This window comes from Rhinolophus ferrumequinum, chromosome 18, assembly GCF_004115265.2.
Source record: "Rhinolophus ferrumequinum isolate MPI-CBG mRhiFer1 chromosome 18, mRhiFer1_v1.p, whole genome shotgun sequence".
NCBI lineage: Eukaryota > Metazoa > Chordata > Mammalia > Chiroptera > Rhinolophidae > Rhinolophus > Rhinolophus ferrumequinum.
Window position 1 is genome coordinate 29714038 of NC_046301.1, and position 18769 is coordinate 29732806.

Genomic DNA, 18769 nt, shown 5'->3' on the forward strand with positions numbered 1-18769 from the left:
TCCCCTGAGCTTGTCAGGTTTATTACGTCCACATAGATAAATACTTCAATTATGAGTAGAGAGGTGACTTTAGGTTCTGGAGTAGTATTACCATGTGTTTTAATTATAATTTATCATTGTCTATCACTACAGTGGAGCAGTAGTGCTATGGATGACGTAAGAGTCATTTCTCCCTGAGTTAATGTCACAGGCAGTTTACTGTAATGATGAAGACATTGAAACTGTGGGCCTGAGAGTTCGAGCTGCTTTAATCTGAATCCCAGTTTCACTCAATATGGATGACCTTGGGCACATTACCTGAGCTCAGTGCTTTCTCGTGTACAAAATGGGAATAATAGTATAGAACCCACTTCATAGAGTTGCTGTGAAGATTAACTAACTATGTTATGGTATATAATAGGTTTAATGTGGCACAGAGTAAAAATTCAATAAATGTTAGCTATTATCATAATTATTTAAAATGTTAAAGTCAGTTGGTTTCATTTGGGGACATCTGGAAAGTGTCTAGCTTCTTTCTTGCCCCATTTTCCCTTCATACCTTTCAGATGTAGTGCATAATCACAGCCCAGATGGAAAAAGCAGTTCCCTTATTTCTTCCCTTCTGCTTTCTTTCTCTCTTCCAGGGAGTATTTTACTTTAGTTCAGTTAATTTTGGTTTTGTATGAAGAAAAGTATACAACTTTATTGAAGGCATTAAAGAAGGCCTGAATGAACAGAGAGATACCCAAATCCGTGATGGGAAGTTTCAATATATCAGAGTGTTTTAGTTTTAAGAGAAGAGAAGTCAGTAGGATGGTTGTTATAGCAACAAACTCTTGATAGCAAAATCCTGATCCCAGGTAATATTCCTGTGGTGAAGAGTTTTGCCGTTGTGATGAGGAAGAGAAGAGAAGGCTCTGCAAAGCAGAGGAGGTGAGAGGGGGCACCGGGATGCTGGGGTGTAGGGTGAGAAGATGAAGGGAGAGTAGAATTCTGAATTGGGGCTCCACCCCAACTAACTTCTCACTCACCGCTTGGACTTGAGATTATTTATCAGTTTCGCTTTCCAGGAACGCAGCTTGTTTCAAGCCCTTCAATGAGTGGTTAGCAGGTCAAGAATTCTACTTTCCATTTATGAGCAAACATTTTGATTAGGGAAAGAGTAAAGAGTAGGGCATCGGTCATGATCTGAATGGTAAATCTCTAATTCTGTACAAACATTTTGAAATGTTTTTTGTCCTCTTTGCTGGGAGAAGACACCACTGTAACCTCCTTATACTCATAGGCGATGTACTTTTGCTGCCATTGGGACATTAAGGAGTGGGTGTGTGTGTGTGGCTCGTCATTGGAGGGATATATCAGGAGGGAGGTCCAGTCATCCACCTCGGGGGCTAGGACGCTAATTGGCAAACTCTAGTACGTGAGGACAGAAAGAGGACAAAGGCCAAAGCCATGAGGAAGAACTATAGTTACGGTGTGGTGGAAGGAACCAGAGGAAGAGCTGTTGGGGCGGAGAGCCAGGAAAATGGATGAGGAAAACATGTAAAATGCTAATTAACTTAATATGTCATGCGGGGTGGGGGTGAGAATGATAGAACACTTTGGTCGGAGAAATAAAGGAAGGTGTGAATAAATGGAGAGAATTTTCACGCTTCTGGATGAGATGAGATTGACTGTATTAAAATGATACTTCCCTACATAAATGAACACTTTCCTACTTAAATGCAATGTAATTTAATACTTTTTATATGTTACTGAATTCTGTTCACTAATATTTTGTTAAGTATTTTTGTGCCTATATACACGAGAGATAGTGGTCTATAGTTTTTTGTTTTGTTTCTTTTTTCTTTTTGTTCTGGGGCTTAGTCTGGTTTTGGAATCAGGATAATGCTAGGTTCATAAAATGAACTTGGAAGTGTTCCCTCCTCTGAAAGCGATTGTGTAGAATAGGTGTCCAGGTGTTTATTCTTTAAACATTTAGTAGAATTCTCCAGTGAAAGCATCTGGGGCTGGAGATTTCTGGGAGTTTTAAAATTATGAAGTCAATTTATTTAATAGTTATAGACCTAACTACCTATGTCATATTGGGTAAATTGTGGTAGTTTGTGTTTTTTAAGGAATTGGCCCCTGTCATCTAAGTAAGATTTATGTGTGGACCTTTCCATGGTCTTTCCTTATTGTCTTTGTGACGCCTGCGTTGGGGAGGGACACATTTGCCTCTGCCATCAGGGTTCTTGCGGCTGCTCTACTACTCAAGATAGAGAGGAGACGGATTAGCTTAGCAAGAGAAAATAACCAAATTTAACACATACACGTGTATGGGAACCCTGCATCATGAGAGAGTCGGAGACCCCACTGCAGCAGAGATAGAAAGGGAACCTGGGGGCATAAGACATCCTGAGCTTGCATGAGGTAAGGTGCCTGGGGGCTCCAAAGAGTCACTGCAGGACGCTAGCAGGTGCTTAGTAAACAGAAGTTTGTCCTGCCCTATAGACAGGTCAGAAGAGGTTATCTCTGATAATCTCTTATTTTGGGCAAGGCCCCTAATTTAAGTTCTTCTAGGTAGATAAGGGAGCGGCAGAAATTTCTCCTGAGCCTGAAGCTAAAAGTGAGTGCCCGTAGCTCAGAACACTCCGAATACCACAGAAGCACATCTTGGGGTGGCTCCTTTTGAATTCCTGCACCTGCAGGACTCGGGTGATATCCCTTTGTCTGAGTCCTGGTCTTGGAGATTTGTATCTGTCCCCCCTTCTCCCCTGCCCTTTCTTTTTTGTCAGTCTTGAGGATTTGTTTGTTTTACTGATTTTTCTCTTTCATTTTTCGTTTTTTATTTCATTGATTTCTCCTCTGTTGTTTCTTTCCTTCTGCTTACTTTGTTCTTTTTCTAGGTTGTTGAAATAGGAACTAAATACTCAGTAACCCTAGAGGAGGGTTCTTATAGTAGAAATAAAGTAGAATGTCTATTGTAGTAACCCTAGAGTAGGGTTATTGATTTGAGACTTTCCATCTTTTCTAATGTGAGCATTTCACACGTAGATTTTCCTCTCAGCTCTGCTTTAGCTGTGTCTTACACATTTTTTCATCGATAATATTAATCTCCACAATAACCCTGGAGGTAGGTAGAGATTTTCAGCATAACTATAAAGAGGAAATTCTGTAACGTATCTCAGTCCCGTGGCCTTCAGCATCCTCCTAAGTATGAAATTCTCTCTTTATTTTACAATGTTTATTTTCCTTGAACCAATACTGTATAGGCTGTAAATCTCGAACTTGACTGAGAATGGAAACATAAACTAAGACTTTCAACTATCATTATTTATTGGGCAGTTACCTGGTACCCAGAACTCTGGTATTCTGTGGAGGGATTTTTAAAAGTGGTGAGAAAAATAGTATCTTTCTATAAGGAGTTTTTAATCCAGCTGGAGAGAAATAAATTACTTAAATGAAACTAATAGTTAATTTCTGAATCCCCTGATACTGGGAGTTTAGAGAGTTGAAAAATCCAGTGCAGCTGGAGGACACGTTATGAAAGAGGTAAGACTGTAAACGGCCCCAGAGAGTAAGTGGATACATGGAAGAGAGCAGGAATGCCGTTCCACGTAGCTGCCAGGGCGTCGTGGAGGGGAGGTGGGGAGAATGGAGGCAGCTGGGTCTGCGCTTTGCGACAGGCAGTGCATGCGCTGAATGTGTGTGCTGGCGTCGTTTGAGTGGATGGGTAGAGCAAACCTTGATTGTCGAGGATTTTGAAGGCGGGCAGAAGAGTGACATAAGCAGGGGACTAACGTGGTCAAAAAGCAGTTTTAAAGATTGAAAAATTGGCAAAACACATGAACTGGGAATGCGTGAAAAGAGAAATACAGATACACAATGAACAAAAATGGTTTGACTTCCAATGATAAAGAAGGGTAAGTTAAAACAATAGAATGACATTTTATCTATTAAACTGTCACATTAAAAGATGACATCCGGTTGGATTACTTTGGTTAATTAATGCTTAACCTCAACAATTGACTCAAACTTCTTAGTGACTTAACATGTCAAAAGTTTATTTCTATCTCACTTCACAGTTCAGTGTGGGTCAGATGGCCCTCCTCCAGTGGCGCCTCAGGGATGTATGTGGGTTGCTTCTCTCTTGCCACTCCAAGTTTTAGAGTGTTTTGCTTTCAGCCTCAGGGGGTGGGCTGGCAGAAGGAAGAATCCCTATGTGCTGAACTGTCTTGTACTGGAAATGACATGTCACTTCTACTCACATTCTTTTTGGCAAGAACTAGCCTTTATGGCCCTACCCAAACCGTAAGGCAGCATGAGAAATGTAGGGGAGCAAAGAGATACTTGGTGACTAATAACCATTTCTGTCACACCATTATTGGTGAGTTATTGGGAAACAGATGCTTTCTGTATTGCTGGGAGGAGAGTCAACGATCATCTTTCTAGTATGCAGTAATTTAAAAAATGGTAAGGCATTCTTGCTCTGATCTCGCAATTTCATGTTAAAAGGTTCTACCGAAGGAAATAACCATGGATGTGTGCAAAGATGGCTGCAAAAATAGTTGTTATAACATTGATTACAGTAATGAAAAATTGGAAACGACTTAAATGACTAGCCAAAGGAGATTGGTTACATTCTGGTCTTTTTGTATGGTGAGATGATACCACTTATTAACGGTCAAGTGGTAGAATGTCTAGTGATGTGGATGTTCTTCATATAAGTGGAAAAAGATTACGAAAAAGAACGTGACATGTCCCCCTCCCCTTCTCATTTTTATTGGGGAATATTGGGGAACAGTGTGTTTTCCCAGGACCCATCAGCTCCATGTCAAATCGTTGTTTTCGATCTAGTTGTGGAGGCGCAGCTCATCCAGCCGCCCTGAAATAGCCCCTTTTTGTAAGTAGGTTTATTCATGCATAGACTGAAGGTGAAGAGGTCTCTGGTGTTGGTAAAATAGCAGACTAGATAAATATAACAGTCCCCTGCTACAAGATGCTTATTGTGCTCTCAAGGAACAAAGGTAAATCTTCATTAAAATAAAAAAGTGGGGTGAGGACAGCGGAGGTTGGGGATTGAAAAAGCATCTGAAGAGCAGTCTGATGTGACAGCCCCATGGGGTTTTCGCCAGTCTTAGTAACTTGCATGTTAGTTTCCACAGAGACAAGAGAAAAAGCCTTGGGCCTGTGAGTGTTACAGACACCAGAGAAGATTATGGACTTTCAAAGGGTTGAACATTCACTAAAGGAGTAGATAGACTAGAAAAAAATCTGCCTGTGAGCACACAGAGGTGTCTTTCTTAGCATGGTTCCTGGATGGTTGGTGAAAGGAATGTGCACTGAGAACTCATGACCATGAGTTTCCCTTGGTGTGGGTTTTGTTCAAGTTTACAGATTGTTCCAATTTACAATACCCGTAGGTTCTGGGAGAATCTCCAGATTGAGAATTGACATAAAAAGTGGTCTAAGACGGATAATATGACAGAAGTATTTGGAAAACAAAAACTGTTTTAGAGGGATGTATCCTCAATCCAGACCACATAGATTTCTCAGAAACAAAGCACTACCAAAAATGAACTCAGTACAGAATTATAAAGCCTGTGAGGAAAGAATCCACCCTTCCCGTATGAGCAAGAATCAGCTAATAGAACAAACTGAACACACGAAGAGAAGGAATAGAAAACATGAGAAAGAAAAGGTGCTATCATAAAAATAGGTAAATGAAAAAAGAGCCAATAGAGCTTCTGCAAATGCAAAATAGTTACTGAAATTAAAACCGAGTAGGAAGGATAAACTGCAGCTTAGACATAGAAGAGAGGTTAATGAAGTAGGTCAGGAGTTGGCAAAATGTGGCTTGTGGGGTAAATCTGGGTTGTGGCTTGTTTTTGTATAGCCTGCATGGTAAAAATGGTTTTTACATTTTTAAAGGATTTTTTTTTTAAGACAAAAGAAAATGTTCTACGTATACTGTGTGTGACCCCCAAACCTAAAATATGTACTCTCTGTCTCATTACTTAAAAAATTTCCTAACCCTGAACTGGATACATCTGAGGAAATTTCCATAAGGTAGCACAAAGGAGAAAGAGAGAAAATATAAAAGAGAGGTTTAAAAGCTTGGAAAATGGAAAGAGGAGTTCTGACAGATACCTAGTCATCTATAGTTAGTTCAAGAAGAAGAACATGAGGGACAGGCAATATTCAAAGAGATAATGGCTGAGAATTTGCTAGATTAGTGAAAGACATGAATATTAAGAATCAGGAAGTTCAATGAGTGCTGAGCAACCCCCCCGCCCCAAGCAAATTCTCCATGTACACACATGCAGAACTCCAAAGATGTAAAGACCTTAAATATAACCAGATTATCCACAAGGTACAATGAGTTGATTGATATCTCACTTCTCAACAGCACTGATGGAATCCAGAGGATTCTTCAGTGTTGGTGGGAAAGAATTGCTAACCTAGAATTGTACACCCAGCTACATTATTATTGAAGATTTAGGGGTAAAATAAAGTGTTTTCACATAAAAACAGAGTTTACCACCAGCGGACTCTCACTGAAGGAACTATGTCAGGGAAAAGGAAACAACCAAAGGGAAGGAAAAAAAATGCAAAAAGCAGTGGAATTCTGAGTAAGGAAATTGCTAAATAAGTGGGTGAATCTAAACAAGCAGGAATTCTATTAATAATAATAAGGGGTAATATTGAGAACATAAAAACAAGGTGAAGCTAAAATATATACTAATGACAAAAGTCAAGAGCTAGGTCATACAACTTATATGTAATATATACATGTAATATATATTAATATATTACACGTGTATTTTATACATGTAATATATTAATATATATAATAGCCTACTCTATATCAAATGCTGTGCAGGGCATTTTTAAATTTACTGCCTCTAATTTTTATAACAATCCTGAACATGAGTGTTGTTACCTTTTTACTGATGAAGAAGCTGCATTTCAGAATGGCTAATTGACCATCTAATAGCTTTCAAGGCTGGGATTTGATCCAGGGCTGGCTAGCTCTGGGGTCTGTACTCTTTCCTGTATATCACATTGTTCCTAGTTTATAAGACTGGAAGAAGGTGGTTTCCTGGGCAGAACTGAAAGTTACTGGAAGGAGGAAGCATTTGCAATCACAAAGTAACCATGATGTATCCTTGGAGAGGTATCCTTTAGGGAGTTGGAAACATTGGCCTATAGTGCAAAAGCAGAAAGGCTGGGGTTGGAGTAGTGGCTTTTGGGGTTGAAGCCATTGAAGTGATTGGATTCATTACCAGATGATGTTGAAAACCTGGGAGAGCATTTTCTGTGTGAGGAAGAGCATTTTTGGAGGAAGACAGAACACCAGCAAAACGCGGTGGGAGGAGGAGTCAGGAAAGTAGGTGTCACACCAGAGAGTATGGTTTCATGGGAACTTGGGAAAGTGGAGAGTTTGTAGAATGCGGAAGTGATCAGTGATATAATTTATTTATTTAACAGATACTTATATAGAACTTACTGTGCTGGGTGCTGGTGATACAGTGGTGAGCCAGGCAGGCAAGGTTCCTGCCCTTAATGATTAGGTTTTGATGGGGGAAGGTCGGTAATAAATAAATGGAAAGATAGTATGAAGGAAATCAACAGGTCAATGCCAGAAACTGGCTGTTAGTACACACAGAACCAGGGAAAAGCCCCGAGACAGACAATCTACTTCTGTAATTGGAGGGCAGGGAAAGACCAAAGAAAGAGGCTGGCTCCTCCAGTCAGATCATTAATAGAGTTTATCAAGGGAAATTTACATACGAGGCATGACTTGGGCAGGTGCAAGACGAAATGGATCCCCGAGCTGCTTGGCTGGCGCTAAAGAATTATATAGGGTAAAGGTGGGGAATAATTACTGGTACTAGTACGTGAATGCTACCTCGTACAGAAATTACTTTACATGCTTGTCCAGGTCAGGACAACAACCTATTCAATGAACCAAACACACAGCAGGAGGCAATGGAGGCTGCTGATTTATGTCAGAATGAACATCAGTTATGGTCAGTTTCTAAGTGCGGTTTGCAGAAAGCGACCTTCATTGTGGGCCAGGTCCAGCTTGTGAGACAGATAGCGGCCGTGTCGTGGAATGGTCTCTCCTTCAGTGTCAAGGGATTAGAAAGGCTACTTTAAATGGGAATATCAAGAAAGTTAAGGTCTGAAGGATGAGAAAGAGTCAACCAGGGAAAAGTCTGGGGAAGAGCATTTCAGGCAAAAAGAACAGCAAGTGTAAAGGTCCTGAGGCTGTAGAGAGTTTGGAGGAATTGGAAGGAGGCCAGTGCAGCTAAAGTTGAGTGAGCAAGTGGAACAGTGATGGCAAATGAAGTTAAAGAGGTATTCAGGAGCTAGTTATGAAGGGCCTGGCCGTACAGCGGAAAGGGAAGCCATTGAAAGATTTAAGGAGGGGAGAGGCGTGGTCTGATTCATGGTTTAAGAAGGTGCTTCTGATTTTGTAGGGCATCCGATGGGCACTTGTCTCATTAGGGAGACCACCTCAGGGATGACGTAGATGCCTGATCACTGCACTGTACACCTGAAGCTGAAGCTGAACAATAATGAATGTCAACTACAATTATATATATATATATATAACAGAGACAGTGGAAATGTAATGGCTGTGTGTGATGCCAGAGGGGGAGTAGATGGGGGAGGGGGGTTATCACTGTGTGAGGGGTATAAATGATAAATGTCTAACTATTACATTGTTTTGTACACCTGAAACTAATAAAAAAAATGTTAAAAAACAGAAGATGCTTCTGGTTGCTTAGTGTTGAATGCATTGTAGGGGACAGGTTGACAAGTTAGGCAGTCAGTGCTGCTGTGGCAGACGACTGAGAAAGAAGAAGTCTTGTATTGGAGTAAAACATCTGTGGAGGTTGGTCCTTATCAATGTTTCAGTGACATTTCTACATGCTATTACCTTCATTGCCATTTTCCAGAGAAGGACAAAAGAGATCCCAAAGGTTTTCTTCTTTTCTGCTTGAAATAATTTAACTAGCTGTTTGGAAAAGTAAGTTCCTGCTACTGGACATTAATGACACTTTCGCCTTATTCCAGTAAAACAGATGGAACCTGATGGGAGTGAATTCTTTTGAATCATTGTTGAAATATTGGTTTCTAATTGAACATTTGTTTCTAGTTCCAGCTCTGTTTATATATATAAAGTTGATAGCACTAGCAATAATGGTAGATTAAGTATAGCCAGTCTCCAAATGAATTTTTAAAAACGTTTTGTTTAGACTCCGTGTAGTATATTTTTGAGTTTTTAATAAGAAAAATAACAAACTTGTAAAAGCAGAGAGCATAGTAGTATCAACAACAGTGAACTCACGGCTAATCTTGTTTCATCTATATCTCCAAACACTCCTCACCACTCTCATCCTGTTTATTTTTAAATGAATTCCAGATAAATCGTTTCCTCTATAAATATCGCACTATGTACTTCCAAAAGGTAAGGACTTTTCTTCATTTTAGTGTTTTGGTTTATTCCTGCTTAGAGCACATAAGTAGATAACCCTCTATCTGGATGGTTGGCCTTTGAGTGTGCCAATTTATGCCTGTTGTCTCAGTGTATCATTAATAGTACCCGTTTTACTTAAAAGAGTGTCTCTCTTTGGACATTAAATTCTGTGGTCACCTTATGTACATAGGGGGAAGCCTTTTCATAGTAGAGAGCAAATGAATTCTTTGCTAGCACCTTCAGTATTTGAGTATTTTTCTAATAGCATGCCACTTTTCTATTTTCTATCAGGACAGCAAGCTCCAGAATTCACTACTTCAAGAAATTATATGCTGAAATATAATGCAGCATGAGTCGGAGAAAGGAAGGATCCTGAAACATGTGGTAAGGAGGGAATGAATCAGCTGAATTGCCTTATGACTTCCTTTTTACCTCCACTCCATTCCTTCTTTGCTACGATTTGATCATAAATGCAGAGAATATTTTTTTGAAGACCAAAAGAGATTTTAACATTTGAATTAAAAGGATAATGCTTTAGAAATATTGACCTCTATTCTTCAGGATATTTGGTCACCTGTTAATTATCCAAGTTTAGATCATCCAGATGTAGGCTTTTCCATGATTGATATTTTTTTGTGTTTGTTGTCTTCGTCTCTTGCTCAACTTACTCAAGCCTTTTAGTTAAATTGCCGTTAACTTTTAATTTTTATTTAAAAGGAGACAAGACTATCAAACCTTTAATAGTTATACATCTTTAACAAAGGTAGAAGCTAGAGAGAATGATTATCTGTGAAGACCTACTTATATTATACTGCCCTGTAGGAGTACCCTTGCTGTTTGTTTGTTATCTTGTCTCTTAGGCTAAAGAAAGTCCCATGAGATCAAGGAGTATTTTACATTCTAGATTCTCCCACAGTTATACTAAGCATGTCTTAGACAGGTTGAGAGTATAGTAAATACTTTTTTGGGGAAATGAATGAAAGAAATTGGGAGTATTCTTTGGCATAGAATATTATGAATTCAATTTTAGATTTGTTGAGTTGAGGTGAAAGCCAATGAAAAGCTTTTGTAGCCTGTGACAGTCAAGCTTGGTAAGAGAATGGGACTGGAACTTGTTTCCAGATGGATTAGCCTCAGGTACCCTCATATCCACTATCCTTTATTTTTACAGCAACACAATATATTGTTATCTCCATGCACTTACGTCCATTTTGGGAGATTAGGAAACTGAGGCATAAGGTGTGACAGCAAATCTGTCTCCAAAGGATAAGAAATAATGCCCCTCATTTCTAAGTGTTCTTTCTAAAAAACCAGGTTACTATTTATATTTTAAGAAGGGGCACGTGATGTCTACTAACAGAAGATAAATGCGAAGCAAACTGGGAAATACATTTTGTCTCTGGATTGTTGCATCTATTACTGGGTAAAGCTCAAAGGAATTCTATTCAGCTCTTTTCAACTCTGAATATAACAAATTGAGCTACTTACAGAGTCTTTTTACAAGCATATCAAAAGGGGACTTTCATGTTATGAATAAACATAGCTGCCAAGGATGTGTTTCTCATCTAAAGATGATGGCTAAGTCTCAAATAACAAATTGTTGCACATATCTTTGTCCTCTGTTGTCTGTAGTCGGTCCATCATTTTATAGGGCCCTAATGCTGCTCCATATCCAGTTTAATAGGAAGAAGGGTGAGTGTGTGTTTGTAAAAACTGAAGCTGGTTTTGGACACTTAATCCTTATCCGTTTCTAATTAACCACAAGTAAAATATCCATACCAAACAAAACCTACACCGGACTTCAAATGTTCTGTGAGACACACCCCAGTGTCCCAACCTTATAACATTGTTCCCACCTTATAAGATTTAAGCATTTTCTAGAAATGTACTGGGGGAGGGCAGGGTTGTTGAACGTAATCTCCTCAAGACTGACATGGTTCTCTTTCCTTTGCAGGCTTGAGTGTTGGCAATGACGTCGGTAGCAGGCTGGCATTTAGTTCTGTCCTAACAGGCTACTCTCTAACTGTGACTAGTAACTATGCATATTTGTTGGTCAGCGAAACCAAGGAGCAAGCGCGATGGCAGTTGAAAAAGCCTATCTGACTCCAGGTTATCTTTCCTGGGTTTCATCATCAGGGACCTTCTCCTTTTCATCTCATCAACAATGTGGTACCTTTTACCATTTGATAAAGATTAAGGACATGCTCTTTGGTCAACAACCAGAACTTAAAAAAGTCTGCCGGAATAGGGTCAGAGACCATTTTAATTACAGCTGAGGAAAATGAAATTTCCATTTTATTTGGTGCCTTGTACAGGGAGCACACTAACTCTCATGGAAACGTGTGAGTGAAGAGAGATTGAATTTTGTCTCATAGAAACTTATGGTTATGGCGAATGACCCACCGTGATCAGAGGGGGCAAGAGCCACAGAGGAACTCATGACGGGCTATACCATGTTGCGGAATGGGGCAGTGGGGAACGGAGGCCAGACCTGTATGTTACGCTGGTCCAACCGGATCCGACTCACGTGGCTCAGCTTCACGCTGTTCATCATCCTGGTGTTCTTCCCCCTCATCGCTCACTATTACCTCACCACTCTGGATGAGGCTGATGAGGCCGGCAAGCGGATTTTTGGCCCACGGGCGGGTAACGAGCTGTGCGAGGTCAAGCACGTGCTGGATCTTTGCCGGATTCGTGAGTCTGTAAGCGAAGAGCTCTTGCAGCTGGAAGCCAAGCGGCAAGAGCTGAACAGTGAAATTGCGAAGCTGAATCTGAAGATCGAAGCCTGTAAGAAGAGCATTGAAAATGCCAAGCAGGACCTGCTTCAGCTTAAGAATGTCATTAGCCAGACGGAGCATTCGTACAAGGAGCTGATGGCCCAAAATCAGCCCAAGCTGTCTCTGCCCATCCGCCTGCTCCCAGACAAGGACGATGCTGGCCTTCCTCCCCCGAAGGTCACACGGGGCTGCCGGCTGCATAACTGTTTTGATTATTCTCGTTGTCCTCTTACCTCTGGTTTCCCAGTCTATGTTTATGACAGTGACCAGTTTGCCTTTGGCAGCTACCTGGATCCGTTGGTGAAGCAGGCCTTCCAGGCCACAGCGCGAGCCAACGTGTATGTCACAGAAAATGCGGACATTGCCTGCCTCTATGTGATGCTGGTGGGCGAACTGCAGGAGCCAGCCCTGCTGCGGCCTGCTGAACTCGAGAAGCAGCTGTATTCTCTGCCGTACTGGCGGACAGATGGCCACAACCACGTCGTCATCAATCTGTCGCGGAAGTCAGACACGCAGAACTTACTGTATAACGTCAGTACAGGCCGTGCCATGGTGGCCCAGTCAACTTTCTACGCTGCCCAGTACAGACCTGGCTTTGACTTGGTAGTGTCGCCGCTAGTCCACGCCATGTCGGAGCCCAACTTCATGGAGATCCCACCGCAGGTGCCGGTGAAGCGGAAGTATCTCTTCACCTTCCAGGGTGAGAAGATCGAATCCCTGCGATCCAGCCTTCAGGAGGCCCGCTCCTTTGAGGAAGAAATGGAGGGCGACCCCCCAGCGGACTACGACGACCGTATCATCGCCACCCTGAAGGCTGTCCAGGACAGCAAGCTGGATCAGGTGCTGGTGGAATTCACCTGCAAAAACCCGCCCCGAGCCAGCCTGCCCACGGAGTGGGCGCTGTGTGGGGCGCGCGAGGAGCGCCTGGCGGTGCTGAAGCTGTCCACCTTCGCGCTCATCATCACCCCCGGGGACCCGCGCCTGCTCATCTCCGCCGGGGGCGCCACGCGCCTCTTCGAGGCCCTGGAAGTCGGGGCCGTGCCGGTGGTGCTGGGGGAGCAGGTGCAGCTCCCGTACCAGGACGTGCTGCAGTGGAGCGAGGCGGCGCTGGTGCTGCCCAAGCCGCGCGTCACCGAGGTGCACTTCCTGCTGCGCAGCCTGTCGGACAGTGACCTGCTGGCCATGCGGCGGCAGGGCCGCTTTCTCTGGGAGACGTACTTCTCCACCGCAGACAGTATTTTCAGCACCGTGCTGGCTGTGATCAGGACGCGCATCCAGATCCCCGCCGCTCCCATCCAGGAGGAGGCGGCCGCCGAGATCCCGCACCGATCGGGCAAAGCGGCGGGGACGGACCCCAACATGGCCGACAACGGGGACCTGGACCTGGGCCCGGTGGAAACCGAGCCGCCCTACGCCTCACCCCGATACCTCCGCAACTTCACTCTGACGGTCACGGACCTTTACCGCAGCTGGAACTCCGCCCCGGGACCTTTCCATCTTTTCCCCCACACCCCATTCGACCCTGTGCTGCCCTCCGAGGCCAAATTCTTGGGCTCAGGGACTGGCTTTCGGCCGATTGGTGGTGGCTCCGGGGGCTCCGGCAAGGAGTTTCAGGCAGCGCTTGGAGGCAATGTCCCACGGGAGCAGTTCACGGTGGTGATGTTGACTTACGAGCGGGAGGAAGTGCTGATGAACTCGTTAGAGAGGTTGAATGGCCTCCCGTACCTGAACAAGGTGGTGGTGGTGTGGAATTCGCCCAAGCTGCCCTCAGAGGACCTGCTGTGGCCTGACATTGGCGTCCCTATCATGGTAATGGAAAAGCCAGCCGTTTGCTTTACTGCGCGAGATGGCAGTTCACGCTTAATAGCTTTTCTATGCAGATGTATAGATGTATACGTCCCCCTCCCCCTTCTCTCTCTCTCTCTCTCTCTCTCTATATATATATATGTGTGTGTGTGTGTGTGTATATGTGTGTGTGTATATATATATGTGTGTGTGTGTATATATATATATACACACTTTTTTGTTTTAACTTGTATGGATTATGCTTGCTGCTTTTTCAGTCCTTTCAGGCCTTGCCAGTTGCATCTTTGCTACTCACGCCCTAAATCTTGTCAGACTCTCCAAAACGGAAACTGATCCTGGCCCCATGAAGGTTTAGGAAACCCTGTCAGTTACCCCATAGATGGCTGTGTCATAACAAGGATGTTGATGATGCAGATGATGAAAAGCTAACGTTTAGGAAGCAATTAAGATCTAGGCACTATCATTTAGCCTTTATAGAACTTACATCATTATGTGTTGTGATGTTTTTCATTTTATATTTATGGAAACTGAGGCTTAGAGAGGTTATTTTGGCCAAGGTCAAGATTAGTAACGGAGGAGCTGCGCTTTGGTATGTCTGATTCCAGAAGCTGCAGTTTTAATCACCTTCCAAAGCATTTAGTAAGAAGACCTATGTCGTTTACAGTATGTTACAGAAGTCTTTTGGAAGACTGGAGTCTGGGTTTCATATTTGGGGATTGGAGATCCTGAACGTTTTCTGAAGTCTCTTGCACGTTCTTTCTCATTCTTTATTCCATCTGTCATGGTTAGTTTTAGGATGCTGTATTTTATAGGAAATTATAGCCAACTATGCAAGATAGGGCTTTCGTTCTGAGTTCTTTATTTATCCACCTTCTGATGTAAATTTGACAATCTAAAAGGAGAGTATCCATTTCTCTTAAATGTGACGCCTTAGAGCAAGTCTTAAGCCAACTGCTTACCTACCATACAGCACAGGTATTTTCCAGAAAAAGGTAGCAAAGAAGGGCAGAAGGTCTGATGGGCCTTGCGTTGCCAGAAGCTTGCTTAAGAATATTAGTGTAGTTTTTAGGAAGAATTTGTCTGGAAGGGTATGTTTGGGCTAGACCAGCTTTTAAAATTTTTATTTCATTGAGGTACTAATTCATGTGAAGTATTTTCCAAGCAGCAAGCAGCATGGTCTAACAGAAAAGGATAAGTTTTGGAGAGAGAATATAGACTTGGGATTACATAGTCATTTTGTGGTTTTCGAGAAGTTAAATGATTCTTTGACTTCAAGATTAAAGAGGAATCTAAGATAATAGAAGTACGGAGTCTAGAAAGCTGTCCATTCATTATCCGATTCCTATTTATCCCTTCATGTCAAAGGAGATGGAAGACAGTGTGGATAGTCTGCCTGTTGTGGACAGCTCTAACTCACTTCACTCAGAAAGGCTTCTTGTATCCTCTTCTTAATTTGCCTTGTGTCATAGCTGTTACTGCCTACCTTCTCCTGTATAAATCCTTGTTTCAAGTTTTCTTTCTCACTACTGCTGCTTGCTTACCATTGCTAACCTTGTCTTGTATTTCATTGAATCGAATTCATAATCTGAGGCTATTCAAAGACTGCGTAAAAACTTTTGATCTCAGAATTTATCTTGTATATCAAGGAAAGTGTTGTAAATGGGGAGATTTCTTTGTAGACTTCTTCCCAAGTAAGTTTCACTTTTTTCTTTCTCAGTTACAACTTTTTGAATGTCATTGAAATGAAAAAAAAAAATGTTCTGTGAAAGGTAGATGCTGCTGAAATAGAATAATAAAGCAGCCTTTGTTTTCCATTTTCCTGAGTTTTCTTTGAATTTGAGAGGGATGTAGAGAAGCTGATGCCACCCCAGTTAACAATGGCTGAAATTCGTCTGAGAACTTACCAGAACTAATCCTTTCTTTTAACTCTGGTGGGAAATCAGTAGTTCTCTTTGATTACTGGGCAGCTCGGTGCAATCATACAATGCCTAGTGGGAAAATGCCAGACATTTTCCAAATGGGGGGGCCATTCTGAACAGCTTGCTCATATTAGCGATACAAGATTTTTCTAGTTCTTTGAGAATTTCACTCCACTTTCTAAATATTTTGACTATATTTTCTGTTTCAGAGAGGCAGGTTTTCTGGGCAGCAGCAGAATTGTGACCTCTTGGGCATAGAGCCAACAGTACCCAGATATCAGGGCTAAGAGAGACTGGCAGCTCTCGCTCCTGTGGAAAAATGGTGCTATTATGAGACATATCAGAGTGGTTTTTCCACCTAGGATGCAGACGTACCCTATCCATTACATTCTAGTTCACAGGTCTTTATAAATTAGCAGCAGGTTGGTTCCCAGGCAGTCTCTCAGCTTTTGGTCCTTCAGGGAAAATGATTTGACATGAGCATATTAGCTGAATGAATCAACCCAATAACCCACGTGCCATTTCAGAAAATGCTGGGCAATTGTGCTTCTCTTATGCTCCGATTCTCCTGTAAGCACTAGGGATAAATGCTGGATGTTCGTGGGCTATGAAATCTATTGAGCGCTAGGTGTTTGAGTAGACGGCATACCTACTGGGATTTATATATTCAAATTCCTCATTCTTTATCGTTACTTACATAACAAAGGGGAAACACATCGGATCTGGCTTGGAGTAAATGTGATCTTTCACTGCCACCATTCCTGGACACTCGTGCCCCAAATGCTTTATGTAAAGAGAATTTCAGTTCCAATGGGATAGGGCCTGGGCAAGGTGACAGGATTCCGGTCAGAGATGGCGGTAGTGCCACCAGTTGAGATAGATGTCTCATCTGAATGGTGTGCGGCTTCTGAACAGAGGTGGGGATGGTAGGTGATTGCTCTCTCTCTCTCTCTGTCCGTCTCTTGCCCATTTTGCAAACAGTTGAATCAGGTTCCTTAGCTCCTGGAGTGTAACAATGAAGAACATCTAATGGAAGTCAGATGGGGAGTAGTATTGTGTCAAGGGATTTGAGGGCTAGTCTCGAAACACCCTGAACAGCGTGGGGACGGGAACTATCACTTTGATTCACCTTAAATAGGTTCCACTGTTTCCAGCCTCCATAGTTGCTGATGATTTGTCAATAGTTTTCCAATTTTTGTTTCCCTGTATGTAATGTGTTGTTTTTCTCTGGCTGCTTTCAAGGTTTTTTCCCTTATATGTGGTTTTCAGCAGCTTGAGTATGTTATGCCTTGGCATGGTTCTCTTTAATTTGTATTCTGGTTGGGGTTCACTAAGCTTCTTCAATCTGTCAGGTTATGTTTTTCATCATGTTTAGGGAAATTTTTATTCGCTATTTATTTAGATTTCTTTTTTTCTGCCACTTTCCTTTCCCTCCTCTCCCTCCTCTTCTTTGGGGACTCCATTATATGTATATTAGACATTTTGATGTTGTCCCATAGTTCTCAGTGCTCTGTTTATTTCTTTTTTAATCTTTTTTTTCCCCCTCCAGTTTCAATAATTTCTGTTACTCTATCATCAAGGTCACTGATTTTTGTATCTATTCTACAGTTAAGCTAGTCCATTCAGTTTTATTTGTATTTTCCAGTTCCTGAATTTCCTTTTTTTTTTTTTTAATAATAGTTTGTTTCTCTGCTGAGATTTCCTGTCTTTTTTTCCCCCAAGTATTCATCGAGCATAGTTATGATAGCTACTTTAACATCTTTTTCTACTTTAATGTCTAATTCCAACATATGGGTCCTTTGGGGATTTATTTTAATTGATTTTCTTTTTTCTTGAGGACTGAGTCATGTTTTTGTGGTTCTTTGTACATTAGACAACTTTGTATTAACCCTTATACATTATGAATATTATGTCGTGAAGACTGGATTTTGCTTTATTCTCTGAAAAGTCTTGATATTTTAGTTTTAACAGGCAATTAGTTTAGACTTTAGCTGGTATGCTTACAAACAGCACCAAGCATGCATGGTTTAGGAGTGGGCCAGAGATGAGCAGTTTATACATAGAACTCGATCTCCCTATACGTGGCTCTCTCCCTTTTGGAATCTCCTTTCTTTTCAGGGGGTGGTGGTTGCCCCCAAATCTTCCATCTTATTCTCCAGGCTAGAAAGACTCGGGTGTTGTATATGAGTTTAAGCTGTCCTTTGTGGTACCAACCCTGGCCTATTCGCAAGGTAAAAGCAATAGTGATTCTCCCCATTTTGGCAATTCCTTCCTAGATTTCAGCTCCCTTCTGTAACTTGCCACCTCTGTGCACTGTCCAGTGCCTTCAGGTAGTTGATTTTATTTGTTTGTTTGTTTGTTTGATGTTTTTGTCCAGAGTTTGGAGTTACCATCTGTAGGAGGATTGGGTCTGGTAGGAGCTTATTCAGCCATCCTGGAAGCAGAAACCTCCGAGTGAGTTAGAGTCACACCCAAAATTTTGGATCAAGTTATTATTTTATTCTGGCCAGTTAACACATATTCCTCACTCTGCTTTATATTCTGGAAAATAGCAATAAACAGTGTAGCCTTGTGGGAGCATTCTGTGGAAATGAGAACGTCAAAATCTGTCCTTTTGGAGTTTTAAAACTTTGGGCTGTTATGAAAGGGACATCTTTTAGTTATTAACAGTAGTCTTGTTCACTCCGAATATTGCTCATCTTCACACTAGATACTCATTTCTCAGTCTTGTGATAGCCAGTCCCTTGCTTCCTTATTTTTTTGTCCCTTCTCCATAAAGGGTACAGCTGATTTACACAGGCGCCTGGGAAGGCCTC

The 18769-nt window shown here is 41.9% G+C and overlaps 1 protein-coding gene across 2 annotated transcripts in view; it reads left to right on the forward strand.

The window, feature by feature from the left end:
- Window positions 1-18769, forward strand: part of EXTL3 (exostosin like glycosyltransferase 3) — a 102578-nt gene that overhangs the window by 57548 nt on the left and 26261 nt on the right. For both annotated transcript variants that reach the window (XM_033134418.1, XM_033134417.1), the window contains exons 2-3: window positions 9743-9835; window positions 11406-14037. In XM_033134418.1, coding sequence (XP_032990309.1) covers window positions 11890-14037 — 2148 coding nt within the window. In that variant the 5' untranslated portion in view covers window positions 9743-9835; window positions 11406-11889. The remainder of the gene's footprint in view (window positions 1-9742; window positions 9836-11405; window positions 14038-18769) is intronic.